The following is a 27,151-nucleotide window of genomic DNA, read 5'->3' as shown; positions in this document are numbered from 1 at the left end:
TTTTATTTATTAAATTATAATATTACAGTAAAAAAAAAATAGCATTATCTCATATGTGATATTATAACATACCGCCAGGTAAAATGCATCGTTGGAATCACATTAGCCCCACACAAAATGCATTACCCGGCGTATCAAATTTTTAAAGGGTTAATTATATTAACACTCCCTCAAATTTAGTCAAAAGGGTTAATTATATTAACACTCTTTCGGGTTTAGTTAAACATGACATTGAAATATTTTTCAAAATTTATTGTCACTTCAATCATAACTTTTGAGTCCATTTTCTGCGTTACTTTTTTAGTGGTGTGAGAGCACTTTTTGTATGTAAAATAAAATTGCTACCTTATGACTGACTCATTTTTTACTTACAAAAAGAGTTGAAATGACTTGAATAACCTTTGATAAATACTCCTTCAAATCCCCTCTCTCTTCTGTTGTTACTATTGTTGTCCATGGAAGTTAATTTTGGTGGTAGGTGTATTGAGTTTTCCAAATGTTTCAAATATTTGTCTCTGAAATCGACTAAAAATTTCGTCTATTATTTGTTTGTTTTCATATATAGAGATTGTTATTAAACTATATGGATAAATTAGTATTATTTTTTTATTATGAAATTGATGAGGTTTTTTCAAGGATTTCTTATTTAAACTATGTTTTTGCAAAATAAATTTTGTCTAGTTTCAGTGAGTGGGAGTGACACTCAATAATTGAAAATGCTGGACGTACATATAAACCTTATCCTTTGTTCATTTTTTCCTACTGGCTTTTGACTCCTCATTTTGATAATAATGAAGAAAATGTTCTTCCCTTTTTTTTTAACAGCCTTTTTTTTTTTTTCTACAAAAATTAGTTGACAGAACCTTTATGGCAAGGTTTGGATTGAATTGTTGGCACTTGAGTTATAGGTTCAGCCATTGGCCGCTAGTTAGTGATTATCTATGAATTTGTCCAGAGGAGTGGGTGGGTGAGAGTAATTAATGATGGTAATTTGGTTCTTTTAAATTGTTGATATTTTTGAAATATTATTTTTATATGTTTTTAATGATGTCAGTGATTGAAAAGTAAAATTAAACCTTAATGATATCAAAAAATGTTTCAATGTGATATTTGGCCAAATTTGAGGGTTTGAATGTAAAATATTTTTTAAAAAATATTTTTTAATTTTTTGGTGTTTAGTTATCGTAAAATATTTACGAAAAAAAAAATATTAAAATTTAACAAAAATAACTTATTCATTAATTTTCGACAAATTATTTATATGTCCCGCTTGATAGACTCGACTTTAACTTCGATCTAAATTTTTACCAAATACTTCGATCTAACTTCGATATATTTGTTTTTACGTAAAAACAAATATATCATATTTGTACTAAAGCTGTGTTTATTAATTTCACCTTGTCCACTTCCCAGTTCCTCACAGCCCATTAATACGCAATACACGTGTAACCTAAAACAACGACCTACGTTTTGAATTAATTTGCCAAACGTGCCGTTACATTAATTCCCCTAAACTTGGAAAACAAGTAACGCAGAATCTGTAAATCATAGTACAAAGGATAAGGGCAAATTAGTCATCTCCTTAGTCAGCCAATCCTCACGCCTCTCAAAGAAGACTCGTTCGCTTACTCCGCAGCCCACTGTATTATGCTGTCTCACATCCTCTCCATCATCAAAACTCTCAAGCGCGCTTCCAATATTTTTTTTAACATGTTTTTTTTCTTAAGAGTTTTTTTATTCTTTTTAACATGTTAAAATTTTGTTTTAAAAAAGTCTACAAAAACTATTCAATTTGTTTTTTCCATTTATGTTATTTCAATGGACCTTTATTTATTTATTTATGGATTTTCATTCTGTTTTTGTAACAGATTTTCAGACTTTCATTCTAATATTTCGCTTCAATTTTTGTACCAGCTTTTTAAAAGATTATATTTTTTTTTTGAAAAATTCAGAACAAATACGAAATTTCTACGTGTTTCAAAATTTCAACCAAAAAATACAAATTGATAAAATTAAAATTTGTGAAAATTACACGCTGAGAATTTACTAACAAAATAATTTATGTTTAAATTTTAACGTAGATTTTATGACTTTGAGATTAAAAAAATAATAATAATATAAATTTTAAATTAAGCGTCTTTTAATTTCAAATTCAAGTGACCATTCCTATGCTCGCATTTAAAACTTCTCAAATTGAGATTAATCCATTAAAATTAAAAATATACGGAGTATATTGAGTACCAGCATCCATGATTCTACCAAGACAGGTGTCATCTGATGGTTAGAGAGCCCTTTCTTTTTTCTTTCGTCTTTTAGCCGCATACAATATAGTCTCTCTACATTCCATTATATATATATATACCAGTCCATCATACTCTATAGGCAAATTACTCAAGAGTCAGAGAGAGAGAAATGGCGGACCAACTGAATGTTCCGTCGCCACCACCGCAGCACGCGGCGGAGGAGCATAACGATGCGGCGGATCTGTTCCTTCTAAAACAGCGTCCTCCTCAAGTAATGGATTTTTTTTAAATTGCATTTTCAATAATTTACTCCGTTTCTGCTTTTCTTGACTCATCGACGGAAATGTTATCAGCGTACGTTGCAGCATATATTGTATGTGCGGGACACGTATTCGACTGAAGGTCTCGGTGAATGAATTTGGATGCAGAGTGTTTTGTGATACTTGCCGCCGTGCTTACCTCTGTAAATTTGAGGGTGGAAGCGACCGAGCCATCCCGTACCTGACGCCGGCGTTTATGAAATTGCGGTATTAATACTATATTCGTGTTTTTGTTTATATGTTTGATTGTATTTTGATGCTATATATATATATATATTTTGTAGAATCATGTTTGGAGTTGCAGCTGTCCCAAAATAAACGCAGTATCGTGCGCCTTCGAACACCTCAAAGTCGAAGCACGTTGCATTGATTGCAGGAAAATTTCCAGGAACCAGCCTATCGGGCCAGTGCCAGTACCAATACCAGAACCGCCACTGGTTCAGGTAAAAAGTCTAGCCAATGAATTGGCTCTTGCTTGTTTTAAGTATTGAATTTTTGTGATAATCTAACCCCGTTATCTCTTTTTTTTTTTTTTTTTTTTTTTTTGGCTTAATTTTGTAAATTTCTTAATACTGTGACTTGACTAGTTATGCCCATTTTATTATTGTTTCATATTTCTATTGAATTTCTAGTTATCTAGAGGTGTCATGAACTGGGTCATTTCTACTTCTACATAGTGTTTTGTATGTTGTCTTAGTCCTGTTTATCTCAAATGCCATCATCATGATTAGACAAAGTGATTGGGCAATGGGCATAGTATTTCTGGCATGGGTAGGATTGGTGGGGTAATCAGAAGAAGTTGGGGGTTGTTGAGGGGAGGGAATGCATTTTGAAGGGTGAAAGGTTAACAATTAGGTTGATATCAGCAAACTCAGGAGTAGGTTTAGGAGAGGAGGATGGGAAAGGAGCAGCAGAAATGTGTGATGGAGAAAGAGGTTCATAGGTTGGGAAATTAGAATGGACAGAATTAAATGGAGAAATATCAGAGAGAGGCAGTTGAATTGGTGAGTGGTGGGAGTTCAGATTGCTTGTAGGTTGGGTTGGAGCTTCTAGTGACTCATGTCCAGCCATTGTTCAAGTCTGGCATGGGATTAGTGGTTGGGATGACAGGGTTGTTTGAGTGTACAATCTTTAGATGAGTGTCCCAGAAGTTGACACACTCCACATGAGGGAGGTCTCCAAGTGTAGTCAACCTTGCCAGTAAGCAGTTCGAAACCCTCAATCAGAGTGGGGGTATGTTGAAGATTTTTGCCCAAAGAGGGATTTTGTTGCAGGGGTTTTGGTCAATCTGGACAGAGGGATTACAAACCTTAGAACAATTTGCTTGTTGGCAATAGTCCATGGTCCCTCTTCAAGGGTTCTAGCAGCTGAATGTTGGTTCTTGATTTGAAAAGGAAATAGCCCTATGAATTAGCTATAACTTCCATAAGGCCCTTAGATTTCCATATCTTGTGAGCATTGGCTTGAACAACTTTAAATGGGACTTTCTTTTGAGATTTTATGAGCTGGTGAGTTCAAAATTCAGACTCATGCTTGGTAGCCTGAGCTTACTGGTATTGGGAATTGTTTTCACAGTGCGCACTTACAGCAAAAGCAATAGTCTTAAGTTGCGCATATATATTATTATATAATTATATATTAGCCTATCAATAGTCTTAGTTTTGTTTTTTTTTTTTTTTTTCACACTCCGTGCTGCTCTCCTCATTCTTCTTAGAGTATTCATCATTTTGATTGATTAACATCATTAAGAAAATTTGTGATTCTCCTTAGTTTATTTATTATTATTTTTTATTAGTTCCTGATTTTTATCTAAAAAAACACTTGAGGTTGCCCTTGATATTTTAATATTGCTGGCCCACAAATTTCTTGGGAAATCCCTTTTATGCGTTTGCAACTGATGAAGATTGGTTATCTGTTGATGAAGAAGCCCATAGTTTTCCGATATAAAGAAAACTTGATACATGGTGTAGCCGTGTAGGTGAAAAACAACACTATGTCATCCACTGTAGTGAAAGCTTTCCTGTTTTTGTATTTTGTGAAAGATAGTTCCTGCGATACATGTCAAAATGGCTACTTCAACTAGTTATATATACAATAGATGCATAATATAACTGGTTTTCCATGAAGTACACCACGGAAGAAAACACTGTTCATAAAATCTCTTATATATTTTTTCCATTCTGTTTCACCTTCAAAGGAGATAGAGGGAGGAGGGCTGATTGAGACCTTCCCATTACATTTGGAAGGTTGAAAGAATTCAAATTGCATAGGGGTTGGATGGAAGCCTGTGTTGTGTCGGACCAAGTCACGGTACGGTAGCATTGGCATGGTTAAAGTGAGAGTTGGCAGGGTAGACAGCAGGTTGTGGGCTGGCAAAGGATTGTTCACTGTAATGGATTTCACAGGAAGAGGAAGGAGGGTGGGTGAAGCTGAGCTGAGCAAGGGTTATGATGGGGGTTTGTACGCAATATGCAAGAGTTCCTTAATTAATTCACTAGGATGAGGATAAAAGTTTGAAGAATTAAATGGTGACATGGGTGTAATAGGGACAATCAAATTACCAATGGGGATTAAAACAGGGTTGGGAGAGCTTTCACCTGTTGACAAGGGATGGTTCATGATCTGCATTCTCACCTTTCAGCTTGGATATATAGGGATTGCCTCAGCCGAGAGATTTCATAATGTGAAGCCTGTTCCTTCTCTTGGAGCTTTAACTATTTAATATCTCCATTGTGGGCCTTCTTTGCTTCAACTAGTTGGTTGGATAAATACTTCATTATGATGATGTCCTTTGCCTCATCCAAAATTCCTTAGGTTGTTATGTTGAAGGATGCCATGGGCCATTGATGACAGAGAAGTTGGAAATGGACAGATTGGATCCTCCGAAGCAGAGGAGTGACTGGTGTGGAGCTCAGGAACGTTTTTTTTGGGGATGACTTATTTTTTTCTTCCTTGGCAACCTCACTCATAAAAGAGAGTTTATCATGATATTCCCAACTGTTGTTTTCTTCTTGTGTCATTTCTCCTCTGGAGTTTGGAGTTCAATCCAGGCTTCCAATGGCTTCCTTAATTGGGATTCCCTAGTAGAGTTGAAGAACACTTTTATCGTTAATCTTTTGGCAAAGAGTATAAGTAAGTTGTTAAGCATGGGATTCCTTCTGGATGGTCTAATATGGAGTGAAATGATAAGAAATGACTTTAAAAGATTTAATCTAGTAGATATATATGATAAGACTTAATTTTGTGCTGCTAAATCATGTTTGAAGTGTAATCTTGGCTTGTTTTAAAATCTGGATCATGGTCCATGAATATATGCATGTCATAACATTTTCAGGGCCACAACCAATCAACTTTAAACCAGGTACTTTAGTATTTTATTTTTATGTTTGGTCCTGGAAAATAATTGCTCCTCCTAATGAAACTTGAACCCTTAACCTCTACTTTTGCTTACAATGAAGCAAACTTTGTCAATTATCACTAACTCAAGCATTTAAGCAGGGGGCACAAAGCTTTTGTCCAATCCTAGGAAGAATGCACCAGATTAGAGTCTCAGCAGGGAACGTGGGTGTAAAGTTTCGATGTAGCCATTGCGGTATCAAACAGATTTTTGCCTTCAAAGAGCAGCAGCAGCCCCTGCCCCAGCTGGGTAATTGAACTAGAGCTTTTGTTAGTTTTTTTTTTATTGAGAAAGAGCTTTGGCAGTTATGTCTAGAACTTTAAATTACTAGAAGTTAAACTGCAATTAAATACTATATTACATTGGACAAGTCAAGTTATAATATATATATATATATATATATATATATAAAGATTGTTAATCCTTTGATATATTTGGCAAATATATAGCAAAAGAGTGTTAATCTTTTGATATGTTTGGCTTGAGGACTAGTAGCCGTGTGGGCTCTCTAGAAGTTGACCTGTTCTCAGGTGCCCTGCTATGCTTGTGATTTCTATTGTCAAACGAAATGTAGGATGTATGTGTTTTGTTATAGTTCGTTCATTTTGTTAGATAAATTTCAGTCTTTTATTATGCTAATCAAACCCAATTACTTCTGTTATTTTTTTCTCCAAATTTAACTGGCCAAAGTCCAAATATTTGTGGTATAAACCTCAAAAAAGATTGGAAGTTATAGATAACTATTCTATTGCGCCAATTAAATTAAAACCAGAAGGAAAGCTGACTGAATATCGTATTATCCTTAGTTATAGGGGAAGAAAACGAAAATATTGTTATCCCTTCAATGTCCCCGACCAGCTCCACTGTGTTCACATGACCAGATGGAGCAACTGTTTGATTAACAATATAATTGACAGGTAAGCAAAAACGTGCAATAAATCTGACACAAAGCTTATGCGTATGTTTATATGTCAATTAATGATTGGTCTGGAACTCCAGTACATAAACTAGCCAAGTTAGTGATTGGTTCAGAACTCCGAAAGTACATAAACTAGCCACACACTCTCAGTGGAACGTTAGAGGTTTTCTTCTATATTTCACTAACATCTTTAAACCCTTTTGGAGATTGACTGATTTTTATTTTGTGAGTGACAGTTGGTTTCAATTTTAATGGGAGAACATCATTGGAATATAACTTTGCTTCTTTTTCTTTTCTTTTCTTTTTAATAAGTTTTTTTTTTTTTTTTTGCCCTTTTCTATTGCTACTTTTTGAAACTTCACGACGATGAAAATGTATTGACAAGTGTTATAATCAAAAGGTTGTGGGCTGCATCAAGAACAAAAATCAAAACCCTATAATTGAAAAGCTATTGAGAGACAAAATGAATTACTTAGCTTTCAAGTAGGGGGAAAAAAAAAATTACTTAGCTTTACTAATTTTTTCTTTTATTTGATAATAAAATAAAATTTAATTATATTTACCGATTTCTTTATTCTTTTACTATAAAAATACTCGATCCGTTTCCCCTGAGACTGGTGGAATAATATTTTATTTTATTTTATTTTAATATCTATACTGATTTATTTATTTATATACTTCATTTCAGAAATACTCCGATTTCTATCCAATGTGATTGGAGTGTTGCAAATTTATTACCGAATTTTTTTTTTTTTTTTTTAAAGAATTTACCAATACTTTATAAGTTTAATATTTTTTTTTTCAACTCGACGAATTTGATGTGATAGGTAGTCTATAGGAAGTCTTCACGTTACTGTGTTTGTTTGAAATTTATATACTTATACACATCCTCCTCAATTGTGGTAGAAGTCTCGTGTCTAAATTGTGTTTTTATTCTTTAGTCATCCTCCTCCTCAGTATTAAATTCTCTCCACTATATAAATTTCTACAAACCATCCAAATGTTCTAAAAAATTTCATTTATTTATTAGTAGTGTGTGATTTACTCCTTAATTTTTTTTTTTTTTTTTTTTGCACAACTACACTTGCTTAGGTTTCTCATATACAGAGGATTCTAACATTATCCACCACTGAAGCACAAACTACAAGGGGACTGAGACTGTGCGCAACTTCGGTTGATCTTCTAGCTTAAAGATAGAAAAAAAATCATGGAACTGGTCTACCCGTCCTTTGACCTCCAAGTAGGAGATTGTTGAGGTTGTGGAGTCTAAATTACAAAATTTGATTACGTAGATCGAAGTGGTATCAATCTACGCATCAATCCCAGAAAATGTGTAAAGTCGTATATCGAAACATATATCAAAGTAATATTAATCTATGAATCAATCCCAGAAGTGTAAAGTTGTATATCAAAGTGGTACTGATTCGATGCATCAATCCCAAAAGCTGTGTAAAGCTATAAATCAAAGCATGCGTTGAAGTGTATCGGTCGATGACGTGAAGACTATGATTGACGAAAATAAAAATGCGGATTCCTTATTTGCAAGCATTTGTTCCCAACAAGGAGAACATCAACTTTACACAACAAGACAATATGCATGAAACCATTCATACATGCATATCCCGCCCTATGTCTTTCAATTACAACAACTACAACTACTAAGCATTTTCTCTCAATTTCTTTAGATCGATTATATGATTTCCATGTTTCCGTTTCACTTTGTCCTTGATAAATCCACATGTTATCATGTCTTTTATTACCAACTTTACCCTCGACATGGATGACGTCACTTTTCCTCACCAACACACTAAAAAGGTGTTCTTTTGGCAACCCACATTGAAGTAGGCTGGGTCCAAAAAAAGCCCAAAATCATTGAATTTGAGACCATTGAACTTGCTCTCACCATTGGTTGCGGTCCGAGAGGCTAAGGATTTTCTGGTGGTGGTTGATCGTTTAGCTTAAAGATAGAGAAAAAATCATGGAGTTGGTCTACTTGTCCTTTGGCCTCCAAGTCGGAGATTGTTGAGGTTGTGGGGTCTAAATTACAAATTTTGATTACCTAGATCGAATTGGTATCAATCTACGCATCAATCCCAGGAAATGTGTAAAGTTGTACATCAAAGCACAAATCAAAGTGATTAATCTACGCATCAATCCCAGAAGCTGCGTAAAGCTGTAGATCGAAGTGGTATCAATCGATGCATCAATCCCAAAAGCTATGTAAAGCTATAAATCGAAGCATAGATTGAAGCGTATCGGTCGATGACTATGATTGACGAAAATAAAAATGTGGATTTGATCTCCCAAACTGAAGATTTGTTCCATAAGGCCCTAAACTTGTGGAGCAAGTTGTTTCTCTATCGTTTTGGGTTGGTGTGTAAGAGAGATACAAGTCTGTCAAAGAAGGGTTGTGGGTGTGAGTGTGAGTGTGAGGGTGAGAGTGAGAGTGAGATTGACGCAAGAGTGCGATAGATAGATTGATTGTGAGAGAAAGAGAAGATCGCATATATATATAGCTCTTTGGATGCACTCCGTAAATGTAAGCAAAATAATTTTTCTTGTGTTCTTGTATGATTGTTTTTTCTTCTTGATTGCTTATTTGCACGCATTTATTCCCAACAAGGAGAACATCAACTTTACACAACAAGACAATATACATGAAACTATTCATACATGCGTCTCCCGCCCTATATCTTTTAATTACAACTACAACTACTAAGCATTTTCTCTCAATTTCTTTGGATCAATTATATGAATTCCGTGTTTCCGTTTCACTTTATTTAAGATCATACATTTGACAAATTCACATGTTATCATGTCTTTTATTACTAACTTTACCCTCAACATGGATGACTTCACTTTTCTTGACCAAACACACTTAAAAGGTTTTCTTTGCATTTTAGTTCTCTCAATTACCAAAAATAAATTTAACCATCCATAAATATAATTTTCTTTATATCATATCATGCTGACTGCACTAGCCTACAAAACACAGCCATTCTTTATATCCACCATGGGGGGAATGCACTGGCCTATACAGCCATTGGTTGCAAGGTGTCCAATGAACAGTCCATGTTGGAGCCTGAAGTCATACCACGTCAGTATTTTCAAAAGCCACATCAATGTTTGGAGTCTCTAAATCGCATGTATTCTAATAATGTGTAAAAAAAATGAAAGGTTGATGTATTTATAAAGAAAAAATAAAAAAAAAAAATTTCAAATATATATATATATATAATGTGTAAAAAAAATGAAAGGTTGATGTATTTATAAAGGAAAAATAAAAAGTTTTTTTTCAAATATATATATATATATTATTTTTTGAAAAAAAATAATTTTGTAGCAATATAACCATTAAGGAACTGTTTGAATCAGCCAAAGAGTTAACGACTACAACGTCAGTATGAACATTGAAAAACTTTAAAAGGACAAAAAAATCACTAATCAAATTTTTTTAACTTTTTTTGTCCAAAAAAACCTTTTAAGGCACAGCCAAACAGTGCCTTAACAGCTCTTTGGTTTGGTGACCTTTTCTTTTTATGGTCACCGTTCAAATTTACTACTGACTTCGTCTAGATGCAAAAAAGATCATCATTCCCAACACAGGAAATTTCCTATCATGGATCAAAGCTATCAACCAAATTCAGTATTTTCGTTGTTCAACATGACGGCATTACATGAGGAGGTTAGATGGCAACCCAAGCCAGAGATACTTTTTACAAACCTATATTTATATCTAAGTCAGATAAGGGAAGCACAAGCATTACCAAAGCTAAATCACTTAGTGGATAAGCAACAAGTCCTATTAGCATCTGTTTATTTTTTTTTTGGGCTTTCTGCTCAGAAGAAAGAGTCCTAGCTCAGTATCTGGTGTCGTCTCTTCCGCTTCTGTCTTTTTTTGGCTTTCTGCTCAGAAGAAAGAGTGCTCGGCCTCGGCTGATGGCCGATCCCAACCAAATAAGGCGAGATGTCCTCATTTTCTTCATTGCTGCTCCACTCTGCACAAATTGGGAGAAGGTGTGAAATTAACCAAGCATGTGCTTAAGGAATATTTAGTAAGCAACACCAATAATGCAAATCATAGAGCGACACCTAGAGCATGTTTCAAGTCCTCGGCAGATGCCAGATTCAAACCAATCCAATCACTGCTTCTACACTCTGCACACATTGGGAACAAGTGTGAAATTAACGAAGTATATGATTAAGGAAAATTTAGTAAGCAAAACCGTCAATGCAACTCTTACAGCCACATCACATCGAAAGCCATCATGAAAGTCTAAAGCATAATCAGCCCTTCAACACTCAGTTCTCTAGAAAGTCAAACCCAAGTCAAACTACAAGCAGACCCAGGCAATTAACTTGGAATACAGCAGTAGGATTAAAATGGGCCATGGCAGATCCCGTGGCAGCAAATGCATTTCAATTTTCACTTCCATAAAAATTTAAATATTCAAGGGGAAAAAAGAAAACAGAATTGTATAGATTGCATTTATCTATGATAATACAATAAGAGAAGCAAATAAAATACTGCAGAAAATATAATGCATTTAAGAGAAGGGTAGTGCAAAAAATCCCCCCATAGTATCGATATAGTGCAAAAAAACACACCCCCTGGCTTTTAAATTTGTGCAAACGAGGACCTATCTATTCAAAAAGCCTAAAATGACGTCCTAGCAATATAATAAAATAATATTAAACAAATCAGCTGAAGCGAAATAATGAACAAGTCCAATTCTAGCTTTAAGAACAACCCGGGATAAGAGACAACATAATCATCATTCAAAAATACATACCTCACTTCTGACCCTTCAATCCACCGCAAACACAAACCCGATTTCTCTCTCTCTAAAATCTACAGTAGTGCACAAACCCCATTTCTTTTCTCTCTACAAGGTAAAACCATTTTAACATAAATTAATTCTCACTTAACAAAACCACGTACTCAGAAACATCCTTGAAAATGACCGGTATACACAGTAGCTAACCACCTCCCAGACATACGAGCAGTACACACCTCTATATTTGTTTCTTTATTCTTTTTTTATTATTTACCCTTTCTTTCCTCACGCCACACTAAAACACACGTTCACACCAGCACATACATATATACATTTATATGTTTATGTATGTACAATATGCATGTTTATTAAGTACAATATACATGGATCACATACACATGTCATGTAAGACGACAAGAGAATGCTTATGTTTGCAAGAGAGAGCACGTACACATGGAGAGAAAGGTAGGGAAAAGTGAGAAAGATTCGTGAGAAGGGAAAAATTGGAAGGGCAAAAGGGGAAAATCAGATTATCAAAATTATTTTGTCAAATTTCATTAGGAAGTGGTCAGAGGGGGTGTATTTGCACCTTTTTTCACAAATAGGGGCTGACAGTGCTCATAAGACGTAGCTTCTTTTCCAAATTTCGAGCTATACTAATCCTCCATGCTATAATACCAAATTAATAATCATAGCAGAAGCCATGGCAAGCTTTTTAACCTGATTGTACCGTCTTTGGCAAGCATTAAGAAGTTCTATCCTCCGATTCTTAAAATTTTAGTGCTCAACTTAATCTACGCCCTTACTCGTAAGTAGAAGGGATGGTTCACATAATGACCCCTCTTTCTCTCTTTCATAAAAACCTAAATTCTAACGAGGGAGTACAAAATTGGTGATCGTGTGAGGGTAGAGATGTTGAGTTAGTGGTGGAACAACGATGGCAAGAAGGGGTCTCCAGGAGTGGAAGATCGTGAAATGCTCGGGTATCCTACACTATAATTGAGCAAAAAGGTGAGCGTACACGATTAGATGTTAAAAGTCTCTAATTTCTCATGAGCGAGTGAGCGACAATCATGCTTCTCAAAAAGACTTTCAATAAATAAAAATAATAAATAAAAGAAAAATAAATACAAATTTTAAATTGGCATAGAGAAAATAAACTAAAATACTCAACTCAGTTAAGCATCGTCACGATGTTTCACCATTTCACACTAGCAAGGCATAACCTACTAATTTTGTCTTCTTATTTTTTTTGAATTGTATATCTATAAAGTTTTAACTTTGCCCCCACTGCAATTATAGAAAAACTCCACTATTCCACAAACCCCCCCCCCCCCCCCCCCCCCAAACATACTTTTCTGAGTCCGCCCTGGCTCTAGCTAACACCTAACTTCAGTTAAATCAAAGAATCTAAATGTTGTATTGCTGCAAGGAAGGGAACCACATGCAGATTCAACCACTTGAAAGTCAACAAAGCATTTCCTATTGTGTTGCAGCAGAAAATGGAAAAGTGAAACGAAAAGGTTCAAAAAACCACCACACCCACTACAACGTGCAAGAGGATCATCAATTAACCACATTCTTTTGTGCAATTTTATGGCCCTTTAGTGAACAGGGGGTAAACCCCGCATATCAGTTCACTTAACATTACACAATGTTCAACAAAAGTACGTTGTAACCCATAGTAGCATGGCTAAATGGAACCTTACTATTGTGTCCGTCTGTTATGAGTATCAACTCATCACGTTATCAAGCACAGTTGCCACTTGCCACATTACCATTGATCTTCCACTAAAAAAAATAAAAATTAGTAGGTTATATGACTCATCACGTTATGATTTCGACACATCAGGTTCAAACATCTACAGTCATCGTGAAGCTTAGAAAATAAACATGCATAAAAATAATAATCAATTTGCCATTCCCATCAAAAAACACGAAATAAAGGCACCAAATTCTCAGGAGCACAAGGAGTGGTTACCTACAATCTCAAGCAAACTGTGATACACCAATTTATTAGGATTAGATGGAAAAGCTACCTTTATTGCTGAGCACATTCATCTCCCAGGTATCAAGAGACCTCTGAGTTTCTTCAATAAAAGCAAGCCCATCTAAGAAAGCACTAAAATGTCAATTCTTCAGTTGACGCAATTATTGAATATAACAACTCTAATATTTACACTAGGAAACAAACCTTCATCATTATTGCGGAAAGCCTGATATGTATCCGTTTTGCCACCTAGACTGTGCTTCATGGTATGGAAATTGCCCTACATAAGAAACACCAGTCATGCTCTGAGTAAAGACTTCTTCTCTACCGTCCCAATGTTGATGACAACCTTTATTCGGTTCCTTTTCCCTCTTTTTCACTTGAAGTTCTAAAACAAATCAGTACACAGTGTGGATCATCAAATCAAGCTGAAGTTCTTATCCATGGAGCTATGAGCATTTGCCACAAGGCCGACCAACCAACAGCCCCTCTTCTACTTTAAAGCAAGATCAGGAAATATATACATATACACACACACAAACATAGGGGGGATGGGGACGTGCTAACTTCCAAAATGGAAATATAATTAATAAAAGAAACTAATCTTGAATTTTCAACACAGACCATAATACTTTATAAAGAGCTCAAATAGTTCTTATATGTTATATTTCACTCAAATTCAACTCAACGTTATAAAAATTCAATGACATTGAACTAATCAATTTACACTAGTCAGAAATAAGACACTTACTCCTCCATCACTGGTGTTACCCCTAGCCATAGAGGAAGTACCACGCCTTCCTTTCAAAGTCCTTGGCCGATGGCCAATCCCAACCAAATAAGGCGAGATGTCGTCATTTTCTTCATTGCTGCTCCACTCTGCACAAATTGGGAGAAAGTGTGAAATTAACCAAGCATATGCTTAAGGAAAATTTAGTAAGCAACACCATTAATGCAACTCATAGAGCAACAACTAGAGCATGTTCCAAGTACTCGGCAGATTACACTCCGCACACATTGGTAAAAAGTGTGAAATTAACCAAGCATATGATTAAGGAAAATTTAGTAAGCAACACCGTCAATGCAACTCTTACAGCCACATCACATCGAAAGCCATCATGAAAGTCTAAAGCATAATCAGCCCTTCAATACTCAGTTCACTAGAAAGTCAAATCCAAGTTTCAAACAATAAAAAAATAGGTGACAAAGTTTCAAACTACAAACAGACCCAGGCAATTAACTGGGAATACAGCAGTAGGATTAAAATGGGCCATGAGAGATCCCATGCAGCAAATGCATTTCAATTTTCACTTTCATAAAAAATTTAATATTCAGGGGGAAAAAAGAAAACAGATTGTTATAGATTTGCTTTTATCTATGATAATACAATAAGAGAAACAAATAAATACTGCAGAAAATATAATGCATTTAAGAGAAGGGTGGTGCAAAAAATCCCCTGTAGCATCAATATAGTGCAAAAAAAACACCCCCAGCTTTTAAAGTTGTGGAAATAAGGACCTATCTATTCAAAAAGACTAAAATGATATCCTATCAATATCATAAAATAATATTAAACAAATCAGCTGAAGTAAAATGACGAACAAGTCCAATTCTAGCTTTAAGAACGACCCAGGATAAGAGACAACATAATCGTCATTCAAAAATCCATACCTCACTTCTGACCCTTCAATCCACCACAAACACAGACCCGATTTATTTCCATTTCTTCTCTCTCTACAAGGTAAAACCCATTTTAACATGAATTAATTCTCACTTCACAAAACCAAGTACACAGAAACATCCTTGAAAATGACCAGTATACACAATAGCTAACCACCTCCCAGACATATGAACAAGCATCACTATATTTGATTCTTTATTCTTTTTTCATTATTTGCCCCTTTTTCCCTCACGCCACACACTAAAACACACATTCACATCAGCGCATACATATATACATTTATATGTTTGTGTATGTACAATATGCATGTTTATTTAAGTACAATATGCATGGGGCCTACCCATATATGTGATGCTCTTAATTCTTATATAAATTCGTCTTGGATAAACATGCATATTGTACATACACAAACACATGTCATGTTAAGACATGGAGAGAAAGGTAGGGAAAAGTGAGAAGGGAAAATTTGGAAGGGTAAAAGGGGAAATCAGAATATCAAAATTATTTTGTCAAATTTCATTAGAAAGTGGTCAGAGGGGGTGTATTTGCACCTTTTTCACAAATGGGGGCTGACAGTGCTCATAAGCCGTAGCTTCTTTTCCAAATTTAGAGTTGCGCTAATACTCGATGCTATAATACCAAATTAATAATCATAGCAGAAGCCATGACAAGCTTTTATCCTGATTGTACCATCTTTGGCATACATTAAGAAGTTCTATCTCCGATTCTAAAAATTTAGTGCTCAACTTAATCTACGCCCTTACTCATAAGTAGAACTGATGGTTCACGTAATGACACCTCTTTCTCTTATTCATAAAAAACTAAATTCTAACAAGGGAGCACAAAATTCTGTTCATTTGACCTTAGGCTTATCATTCAGAAAAGCAGACATCGCCACCCATAAAATTCCATCACATTGGATAAAGAGCTTCTCAGTCTTGCAATCAATGATACCTATCCAACTGAAGGAGAAATTTTGTAATATGACTGTAGGACCAGCCATAGAATGCTAGACAATTAATAATAAAAAGTACTGGCATTGGTTAAATGATGATGTCACATGTCCCACATCTTCCAGAGGGTAGAAGTTGTTTGCACTCATAAAGGATAGGGATGGCAATGGGGCGGCTAAGGGATGGATTTCCCCAAACCCTACCCCTCAACATTTATCATCTCCGAATCCAATCCCCATTCCGAACCCGAAACAGATTAACACTCAAATTCCATCCCCACCCTGTGAACATAACTCACACCCCGTCCTATCCCGATGAGTGAGACAATTATGGTTGGAGTCCTGGAGATTAGAGTTTGCATGAGAGAAAGCTGACATATATAATAATAGCACTATTCTAATTTCACAGATGCATTATATATGTATATTGCATACTATAACCCGGGTATGATAGCATAAAACCTATCCCCGCCCCCGGGCCCGAGCTACATTTAAATTTTTTTACCATACCCGCTCCTAACCCTATAAAGAGTATCCCAAAACCGTCATAGCAGGGTCGGACAAGTTGGGAACCTCCAGGGCGACTTAAATTGCCATCTCTGATAAGGAGAAATGTCTCGTGTGTCAAAAGAGTACTAATTCCTAATTGATTCCACAAATACGACGTTGCCAATCAATCAATCCCCGGCAACGGCGCTAAAAACTTGGTGGCTTGCCGTCGTTCCAACCAAATTTGTGTGCAAGGTAGACTAAGATGAGTGTGGCCAAGTTTTACATTTATAATTTGCCACTACTACCTTTCACTAAAAATATAGCTAGGGCAAGTAGGGATCATCCCAAGGGATTGTGAGGGTCGTAAAAGGTTGTGGAATCAAAATTAGGGTTAGTAGGTCGAGTGATCAAAGGTTGGTTGGTGGTTGAGTTAAGCTAAGGTGCAATTAAGCTAAGGTAAACAATAATGCAATAGAAGTAAAATAAGAGAGAGAGAAATCTTGGGGTTTAGAGATCACCACTAAGCACAATTCTGCTACACCTTAAATGAATGATTAATGAGGGGAAAGGCATGTATTGTAACAATGGTGTGTGTGTGGTTGTTTCAACAAGCATGTGAAAACATGTTTTGAAAGCCGTAAACACAGATAGAAAAAAAAAACTAAGATTGACATTTCGTTAGTTGATGAAGAAATGCTCATGGAAAACTCATTCGGTAGATTCTTCTAATGGATTTGGAAAATTTTCAAATGTCTTTGTGGTAGATTGACATTTCGTCTAGCATTGATGACAAAGAACAGGCTCAAATAGAAGAAAGCAAATAAGAATTGTGGGCTGGAAATTCAGAAAACAAAACTAAGATTCAAGGATAGTTAGTGGAGAAGAAGTGAAAATAACAAAGAAAAACTTATTGGAATCACTCCAACAGGGCCTAGGTATCACACCTGGAGAAGGCCTCACGCCCTTAGAATTTGAGGATCACTAACAAGAAATCTCAAAAGATATTTTGTTATTCATTCATTGACTGCCTAATCAGAATTACATAATATCCTTTTTATAATAACGGATGTCCCTTGGATTACCCTATAATAGAAGTAATCAAAAGTTGACTCTAGCTTAATACAGTAACAAATAACTTAATTGATGCAATTTAATCTAAATGATGCAAGTTACCAAAACAATGAAATTTCACCATAATTAACGCAATTACCAAAATAATGCCTCTAACATGTGCCAAATTAAGGTTTGAGCCTTAGAACCCTCATTGCCACGCCTTTTATATACTTTAAAAGGCTGCTGCCACTGTTCTCTATATATTTCTTCTTTTTCAAAGTTGAAGACGATGAGTTCTCCAAAGCTCTGCAGGTGCACGATTTTCGGTGTCTCGCCAAAGAGTGCATTCAAGCGCCTTACAAGATCATTCAGATATATTTTATGTTGCGATCAATCGACTACCACGTTTCTTTTATTGTTGTGTGTTTTTATTACATTGAGTTGTGTGCTTCTATCTTTTTGACTTCTGCAAGATGACTTGTATAAGAATACAAGTACTTAATTAATAGATTAGTGTGATAAAGACTAATGTAGACCTAAACAAATAAAATACAAAAAAAAAAATGACATGTCCTTTTCTTTATTCCCCCCCTTTTTTTAAGGAGAAGTGACACTTGAGATGTCCTCTTTATTTAAAATTGTTTATTATTCAATAATTAAAATAGATAGAGCCTTTAGTTTTTAGACTATTTATTATTTAAAGCTGATCTTTTAACAAATTTTTTTGTTTTGCTGATAAGGACAAACTGATGCATGTCCTTTTTTATCTTTAACAATTAGAGTGCAGATAGTTACATATCCTTTACCTAAGCACATGTGTCAAAGTATCTGTGTCCAACTTTTGGACCATATATAGCGGAGTCCCCGTATCTTATTATTTTATAAATGAAAGAATCTGACCTTGGGAGACACACCAGTATCCAACACTCATATCTACACAGCTTGAGGCAGGTTCTGACAGAACACAAGACAAGAAATGATGCATATGGAAGAATTAGAAATGGAAATTTTTTTCTTTTTTCTCTTCACCAAAGAAAAGAGAGAAATTTGTCTAAGAGAAGTTTAATTATTTGTGAAAACACCAGAACTTGATAGAAACTATAGTTTTAATACTATTTACTATTTAAAGTGATTTTTAACAATTTTATTTATTTTGCTAATAAGGACAAACTGATGCACGTTAAAGTGATCTTTTAACAATTTATTTATTTTTCCTACTAAGGACAAACTAATGCATGTCCTTTTTTATCTTTAACAATAAGAGTGTAGATAGTTACATATCTCCTTTACCTATGCACATGTGTCAAAGTATCCGTGTCCACTATTGGACCATTTATACCCGAGTCCCCGTATCTTACAATTTTATAAATGAAAGAATCCGACCTGCTGCGACAAACGCAGCGAACCAATTATCTTTTATCATGTGCATTTTGATGCAAATCATATAAATGAATATATACAAGAAAAGAAAAAAAATCAAAGAACAACAAAAAAGAAGGTAAAAAGGAAAAGAAAAAAAAACAAAAAGAATAGGAAAAGAGTAAACAGTGATGATTTTTTTATTTATTTTTTTTTTTTGTGATAAGTAAAATATATTAGAAAGCGTTCAAGAGGGGAATGCATCCCAAGAGCTGTACGAGAACCAAGAACAAAAAACAGAGAAAGCCTAAGGATCCAAAGATCCCAAAAACTCCAAAAACTCCTCAACAGAGGAACAATCTCTCCCCATACCCCAACAAAAAAGAGAACAGATAATAGAATACTTAAGAGCCCCAATGGATAACTCCTCCCCAACAAAGGATCTTCTATTGCGTTCTACCTCATATAAAAATTAAGAACCATTAGCCAAATTAAAATTCAAATCACAAACAAAACACAAATAATCATTTGTAAATAAAAAACAATGTATGAAGAGTAATCAATATATGAAAATTAGAGTTAATTTAACATCACAGTAGAAGCAAATAACAAGAAGGAAAATAATCACAAAAATTAATTCACTCTTTGTTCATGCAAAAAAGAAAATGTAAAAAGTTGAAAGGCAACATAAATAAAAACAATCAAAGTTGTGACTATCAACAAAAACTTGAAAAAAGTTCAGATTTATTCATGATACTCTCATATGAATTATTGTACAACAAGTTCTGCCTGTTCCTGATTCTTCTGAGTTTGATACTGTCCTTTATTTATTTTTTATAAGTAAGATTGTATTAGAAACCATTCAAACAGGGAATGCAGCACACAAAAGCTTAAGAATTCCAAATAAGACCCTAGGATCTCCCATTCTTCTGCTTTAATCTCTTCATGCTTGATGTATTTCTCCACTATTAATTTCAAAATCCAAACTGTCGCCCACATTTAGTCATCCATCATACATTTCCCCATTCAAATCATGTTATATCCCAAGGAAGCCATTAGCTGCCTCACAATTGATTAACAATGGCTAAAAGAAAGCTATATCAACTACTCTGGACCAAGAGTGTTATCCTCACTACATGTTTTTTTCCGCTATTATTTCATATGAACATGCTTTCCACAAATATCAAACAAATCCGAATATAATTTTACAATAGTAGCTAATTACAAGGAGCTAATTACAAGGTAATAGATTCATACTATATTTATTTCCAAGAGAAAATTTTCAATAAAACAAGAAGAAATAGAAAAGAGAAGATTGGTCAATCCTACAGTCAATTCCATGGCTTTCTAGTGAGATTTATGAATGATTTTGGACCACATACATCAGCAACAATATTTAAATTTTACAAAAATGTTTCATGCAAGCTTTATGAAAATCACGATCCAGCTCATAGGATTGCATAAATCACTGATAGAAGCACAAAATTCACATTGTTCTTGACAAAGATGCAAAAATTTCATTTCAACTTTTTTTTTTATTAGTACATCTCTGGAGTGGTGCCACTTCAATAAAACAAAAACGACTTCTTATTCTTTTCTGCATTTTCTTATTAATCATGCCATGCTTGTTAAAGTCTAGAAAATAGCAAGAAACAGTATGCAATATTAACCATTTTAAATCCCCATAAATATGCAACGTTACAAGCTTTGGGACGATTTGCAAGTGTTCTTTGCCCAAGCCATAAACATGGTGGCACTTTGACTCATTCTCTGGAAGACCAAGGCCCTAGAGGTACTATTACACCATTAAAAGGCAAATCAATTATAATTGCACCAAAAACACTTCTTTATATATTGGTAATGAAGTTACTTATCATAAAAAAAAATAGGGTGGTAACAAAGTTAAAGGGTTATCGCCAAGAATATCAAAACAGGAGAGAAGGAAAGTTGAAAATCAAAATTAAATAAAACAAAAAATTAATAATAAGTAGATGTGTACCGTCTGTGTGTGCCAGAGAGATGGTATAAAAAATAAACTCACAAAGAAGAGAGAGAAAAAACGATGGACAACTTAAAAGGTATAACCATTGAACTGAATCAAAATAATCAACAAAATTAAATAATGTGTAAAATAAGAAGAGGTAAAAAATAGAGAAATGGGCAACTCAAGAGGTGCAACTCTTGAAATAAATGAAAGTGCCTAAAAAAAATGGAAAAAAAAAAAAAAAGTATAAAATGCATTCATAAAAAAATAAAATTATATACACTATTATTAGTAATATAGATATTGATATTGGGTTGGGTTTCCAATTGTGATGTTTGATAATGTTTTGTTAGACTTAGACCCAAAGTAATTGTACTTGAGCCTCAAGTAGTTGCTTTTCTTTTCCAAAAGGGATTTGTATTACTTGTTCACCAAGCTAGGGTTAGGAACTCTCTATAAACAGAGAGGGGGTTGAGTGGAGAAGGTAGAGAAGAAAAAAGAATTGAGAAGTGAAAGAGAAAAGAAGTGTGAGGGTAGACATGATGAGTTAGTGGTGGAACAACGATGGTGAGAAGAAGTCTCCTGGAGTGGAAGATCGTGAAATGGTCGGGTATCCTACACTATAATTGAGCAAAAAGGTGAGCGTACACGATTCGATGTTAAAAGTCTCTAATTTCTCAGGAGCAAGTGAGTGAGCAGGCATTCTCTACAGTTACATATTATCTTCTTGATCAGTTACATATTATCTTCTTGATTCATTGTAGTGAAATTTCTTCTCTACGTGGATCCACGTAAAATATTGTGTTGCATGTTGTTTATTTGTTTTGATGATTGGATCTTTATGTTTGTGACATGTGTGCTCCCGCTATGCCGAACAAAGGGGATTTAATTCCCACAGATATAGATATAGATTGGATGATTCTTGACCTAAACAATTTCTCAACTAAAAATGTGAGGCCAAACCATTCTCAATAAGGCACTCTGACTAGACTGCTTGAAGACCAACTAAATAAACAACAAATGTAAGAAACTGCCCAAAAGTTTTCTAGCACTATCAAGTCGATGCAAGGTTGTCATTGCGCTGCCTAAAGCTCAAGAAGGCGACAAGTTGTCTGACATGCAATACCCCAACTAAACTGGATATGGTAGTCAAAAAAAGTTGCAGCTACAATGACAAAGGCAAAATTGCAAATGTTATAGTCACATGTACTATAACCATAAGGAAAGGGTTTAAAACATAAAAGAAAAATCTTTACTATGAAACACAGCAATATTGTCTATGAAGTATTATTTAGGACCAACTACCATGCTTCTCAAAAAGACTTCCAATAAATAAAAATAAAAATAAAGAAATACAAATTTTAAAATGGCATAGAGAAAATATACTAAAATACTCAACTCGTTAAACATTGTCTCATTTAATAATCTTTGGTTACATGGACGATGTTTCACCATTTCACTCTAGCAAGGCATAACCTAATAATTTTGTCTTCTTTTTTTTTTTCTTTTTTTTTTTTTGAATTGTATACCTATAAAATTTTAACTTTACCCCCACTACTATTATAGGAAAACTCCACTATCTCCCAACACCCCCCCCCCCCCCCCCCCCCCACCCCCCCCCCAAAACAAACTTTTCTTAGTCCATCCCTGGCTCTAGGTAGAACCTAACTTCAGTTAAATCAAAGAATCTAAATGTCGTAGTGCTGCAAGGAAGGGAACCACATGCAGATTCAACCACTTGAAAATCAACAAAGCATTTCCTATTGCGCTGCAGCAGAAAATGGAAAAGTGAAACGAAAAGGTTCAAAAAACCATCATACCCATTACAGCATGCAAGAGGATCATCAATTAACCACATTCTTTTTGCAATATTGTGCCCCTTTAGTGAACAGGGTACACCCAGCATATTAGTTCACTTAACATTACACAGTGTTCAACAAAAGTACGTTGTACCCCATAGTAGCATGGCTAAATGGAACCTTACTATTGCGTCCATCTATTATAAGTATCAACTCATCACGTTATCAAGCACAGTTGCCACATTGCCATTGATCTTCCATTAAAAAAAGACAAAATTAGTAGGTTATGCCCAAGACAAAATTAGTAGGTTGTAACTCATCACGTTATGATTTCAACACACATCAGGTTCAAATATCTACAGTCATCGTGAAGCTTAGAAAATAAACATGTATAAAAACAATGGTCAATTTATCATTCCCATCAAAAAACACGAAATAAAGACACGAAATTCTCAGGAGCACGAGGAGTGGGTACCTACAATCTCAAGCAAACTGTGATACACCAATTTATTAAGATTAGATGGAAAAGCTACCTTTATAGCTGAGCGAATTCATCTCCCAGGCATGAAGAGACCTCTGAGCTTCTTCAATAAAAGCGCCATCTAAGAAAACACTACAATGTCAATTCCTAAGTTGACACATTTATTAAATATAACAACTCTAAAATTTACACAAGGAAACAAACCTTCATCATTATTGTGTAAAGCCTGATATGTATCCATTTTGCCACCTGGACTGTGCTTCATGGTAAGGGAATGGCCCTACATAAGCAACACTAGTCATGCTCAGAGTAAAGACTTCTTCTCTACCTTCCCAATGTTGATGACAACCTTTATTAGGTTCCTTTTCCCACTTTTTCACTTGAAGTTCTAAATCAAATCAGTACCCAGTGTGGTTCATCAAATCAAGCTGAAGTTCTTATCCATGGAGCTATGAACTTTTGCCACGGGGCCGACCAACAAACAGCCCCTCTTCTACTTTAATGGCAATATCAGGAAATATATACATATATACACACACAAACATAGGGGCCATGGGGACGTGCTAACTTCCAAAATGGAAATATAATTAATAAAAGAAACTAATCTTGAATTTTCAACAAAGACCATAATACTTTATAAAGAGCTCAAATAGTTCTTATATGAGACTATTTCACTCAAATTCAACTCAACGTTATAAAAATTCAATGACATTGAACTAGTCAATTTACACTAGTCAGAAATAAGACACTTACTCCCCCATCACTGGTGTTACCCCTAGCCATAGAGTTAGTACCATGCATTCCTTCCAATCCACCATTTTTGACTCCTCGGAATCTCAAGTTCTGGTTCCCTGTGGAATGAACCATAAAATGTTCTACTTATTAGCAGCAAATACACTATATATGATAATATATATATATATATACACACACATTCATAACAAAGGTACATAGGATGGATTTATTAAATGCAAAAACACCAGGTACCATTAGCATTTTCACTGGGGATAGTAGGACTATCCTCTTTATCAAGTGCCATTAACAACTTCTGATTGTTAACATAAGCGTCTAAATCTTCAATAGATATTTCTATCAACTGACGCTCAGAGCCAGATTTTCCATAAAATGAATGAGAACCATCAAAGATGATATCTGGATCAATGAAGGATGAGTCAACATCATCGTCATCGTCAACATCAGATGGACCTTTTCCAACAAAGAAAGCCATTGTACTCCAACAAAGAAATTAAGAGGTCACCTGAACAAAAATTGGCCCCAAATACCTCAGAATCAGAAGCAGAGCATATGAAATCCCATATAAAGCAAACGTGAATTCATCAGTCTAAATATAAAAACCCAAATGTAGATGTAAACCTAGAATTGATACAACTCTCCGAATAAACCGATTTTACGTACCCTAACATAAATTTTGTGAAACAGAGATTATTGTGGATGTAAGCAACCACAAAACATAATCATCATTCAAATAACATAACCCTAGAAAAATTAAGGAGCTTTGGTAACGATAGTACGGACCTGTCACCGGATCTCTTTTTCTCTCTGTGTATTTCTTGAAAGGATAGTTGCGAGCGATGGTATTTATAGGCCAAATAGCATAGTAGGAGTATTTGGAAGGCAGAAGTGAAATGAAAAAAAAAAAAAAAAACTAACTAACTATTCCCTTTGTTGCAAATACTCCTGACTTAGAAAGTTGCACAAAAGACCCTAAAATTCACCGAATTAATTTTTCCGACGTGTGTGAAATCATGAACCAGTTGAAATTATGATAATGCCTAAATTGCCCTTTTAATATATAAATATATATAATTTTATTTTTTTTGTGATAATTATATGTGTGATAGCCCCACATGACAAACTCAATCTCATCAAGTAATATGAGAATTAAGTGTATTTTTTTATATATATACGTCCATTTTTTTTTTTTTTACATGTCCCAAATTAATTATTCTTTTTAAAAAGTCAAATCATCTTTTCATTATATTTTCATTATTATTCTTTATCTTTTTTAAAAAATTCAAACTTTGTAACTATATATATTTAAATTAAAAAAAACAATTTGATAATTTTAAAAAGGGATAATGCATTAATTGCATGTTCCCTTAAAAACTCTAATTTCTAAACATGGACTTTTATTTAGGAACGGAGGAGTAATAATTTATCCTTAGTTATGTAAAATATCACTAATGCCCTCATATATATATATATATATGGGTCAAGTGTAAAAAACTCCTCTAATTTTAAAAATGTGCAAATAACATCCCTTTTATTCAAACATCACCCCTCTAGTTTTAAAAAGTTGGAAATAAGGATTTTTTGTTAGAGGGGTAGGTAAAAATATAAAAATACCCCCAATATTCTTTATTCAATAATAATTAAAAAAAAAACTTGGAAAAGTTGAAATTATCCAAATAGACATTGACTTAAACTACGTCGTTTTGGGAAATGAAACACGTCGTTTTGGGAAATGAAACACAGTACACTTGCAAACTACGTCGTTTGGCATTAGGGTTATACAAACAACTGCAAACGACCGCGTTTGGCTAATCAACAGTTGCTGTTTCTGGCGCTCTTCGTCAGAAATGGCGGGGAAAGCACCCTGAGTTCCCTTAATCGGCGTAGTTGGCGCCGATTTCTTCCTCTGGAGCGAATGCAACTCGTCGATGGTCTGAGCCTTCACCGTCGGACCACTGTCGTCGTGACACACCTCGTCCTGCTTCTTCGTCTGAATCTTCGAAAGCCCGTTCCGGCCACTCCCATTGTTGCTCGCAGCAAAGCTAAACTATCCATTTCCAACTCCGTTCGCCGCCATGTCTTCCTTTTCTGCACTTTCACACAATTATATATAATATTCGGCGTTGTCGCGTCGCTGTCGGAAGGACCACAATATTCGGCGTCGCCGCATCGTTGTCGGAAGGACAGACGCCGACCTCGAAAATGATACCGAATCGATTGGCAATATTGCCGCAGAAAACTTGATTGTTAAAGCCCGTTTCTATTTATGCATAAAGGTGTTCCTTGGCTCTCTGTGTTTTTTTTTTTTTTTTTCTTACTAGGGCTTGAGATTGATGCATATTACAAGGGTTGGGATTTTGATCCTCATAACCTGAAAATATGGTATCTATCTATATTGACAACCCCATGGGATGTGATGGGTCTGTTTGATTCGTATACTGGGTTTTGCTCCTCCTCTGTATACTGGGTTTTGTTCCTTTAACCAATCCAATCTTTACGGATAATTTATTTATGTGAATCCAAACCGCATAAATTAAATTACAATTGAAATCAACAACTTGTTGAAATCAACAATTGCAATATCCCCTCTGGAACAAATGTTCGTGAGATTTCAGATACAAATTTGCCTTGTCTTTTCAAAATAGCTGCAAGTCTACATCGGTGAATCCCTTTTGGGAAGACGTCTGAGCTTGACTAACAACAAAATTGAGTCATGAAAGTGAGAGAGAAGACGTCTGAACCTAACAAGGACTCATGAAAGTGTAACGCACACACAGATTGGAAGCGTGTTGAATAATCTAAAAGGGGTGAAGTGCAAAAAAAGTAGTAATTGATGATCAAATTTTGTTATTTTATCAAAATAATAATAATAATAATAATACTAATAATGATATATATAATGATCAAAATTTGTTGTTTCATAAAAAAAAAAATTCGATTAGCTCCACTG

The 27,151-nt window shown here is 34.8% G+C and overlaps 1 protein-coding gene and 1 long non-coding RNA gene across 3 annotated transcripts; one reads left to right on the top strand and one right to left on the bottom strand.

Annotated features, from left to right (window-relative positions):
* Positions 1 to 2,547: 2,547 nt before the first annotated feature.
* Positions 2,548 to 6,517, top strand: LOC132299946 (uncharacterized). The gene is made up of 3 exons (XR_009480233.1): positions 2,548 to 2,770; positions 2,848 to 3,006; positions 6,062 to 6,517. It is a non-coding gene; the product is annotated as an uncharacterized LOC132299946 (long non-coding RNA).
* A 4,177-nt stretch (positions 6,518 to 10,694) lies between these two features.
* Positions 10,695 to 25,142, bottom strand: LOC132299945 (uncharacterized). Of its 2 annotated transcripts, none has more exons than XM_059796840.1 (10): positions 24,985 to 25,142; positions 24,436 to 24,706; positions 24,202 to 24,299; positions 23,653 to 23,728; positions 23,501 to 23,569; positions 14,399 to 14,526; positions 13,852 to 13,927; positions 13,697 to 13,768; positions 10,972 to 11,037; positions 10,695 to 10,877 (listed from the first exon to the last, which is right to left on the bottom strand). In XM_059796840.1, the coding sequence occupies exons 2-10, from the start codon at positions 24,674 to 24,676 to the stop codon at positions 10,735 to 10,737; spliced, it is 969 nt and encodes a 322-aa protein (XP_059652823.1). In that variant the 5' UTR covers positions 24,677 to 24,706; positions 24,985 to 25,142; the 3' UTR covers positions 10,695 to 10,734. The 2 variants fall into 2 exon arrangements, with proteins under 2 accessions (XP_059652823.1, XP_059652825.1); XM_059796842.1 differs by having other exon boundaries at positions 24,865 to 25,108.
* Positions 25,143 to 27,151: the final 2,009 nt, after the last annotated feature.

Source organism: Cornus florida, unplaced genomic scaffold, assembly GCF_030987335.1.
Source record: "Cornus florida cultivar Cherokee Brave unplaced genomic scaffold, ASM3098733v1 CherokeeBrave_3.0.0_Hap2_Chr03, whole genome shotgun sequence".
NCBI lineage: Eukaryota > Viridiplantae > Streptophyta > Magnoliopsida > Cornales > Cornaceae > Cornus > Cornus florida.
Note: the sequence above shows the minus strand (reverse complement) of the source record. Positions and strands in the feature narration are given on the sequence as shown.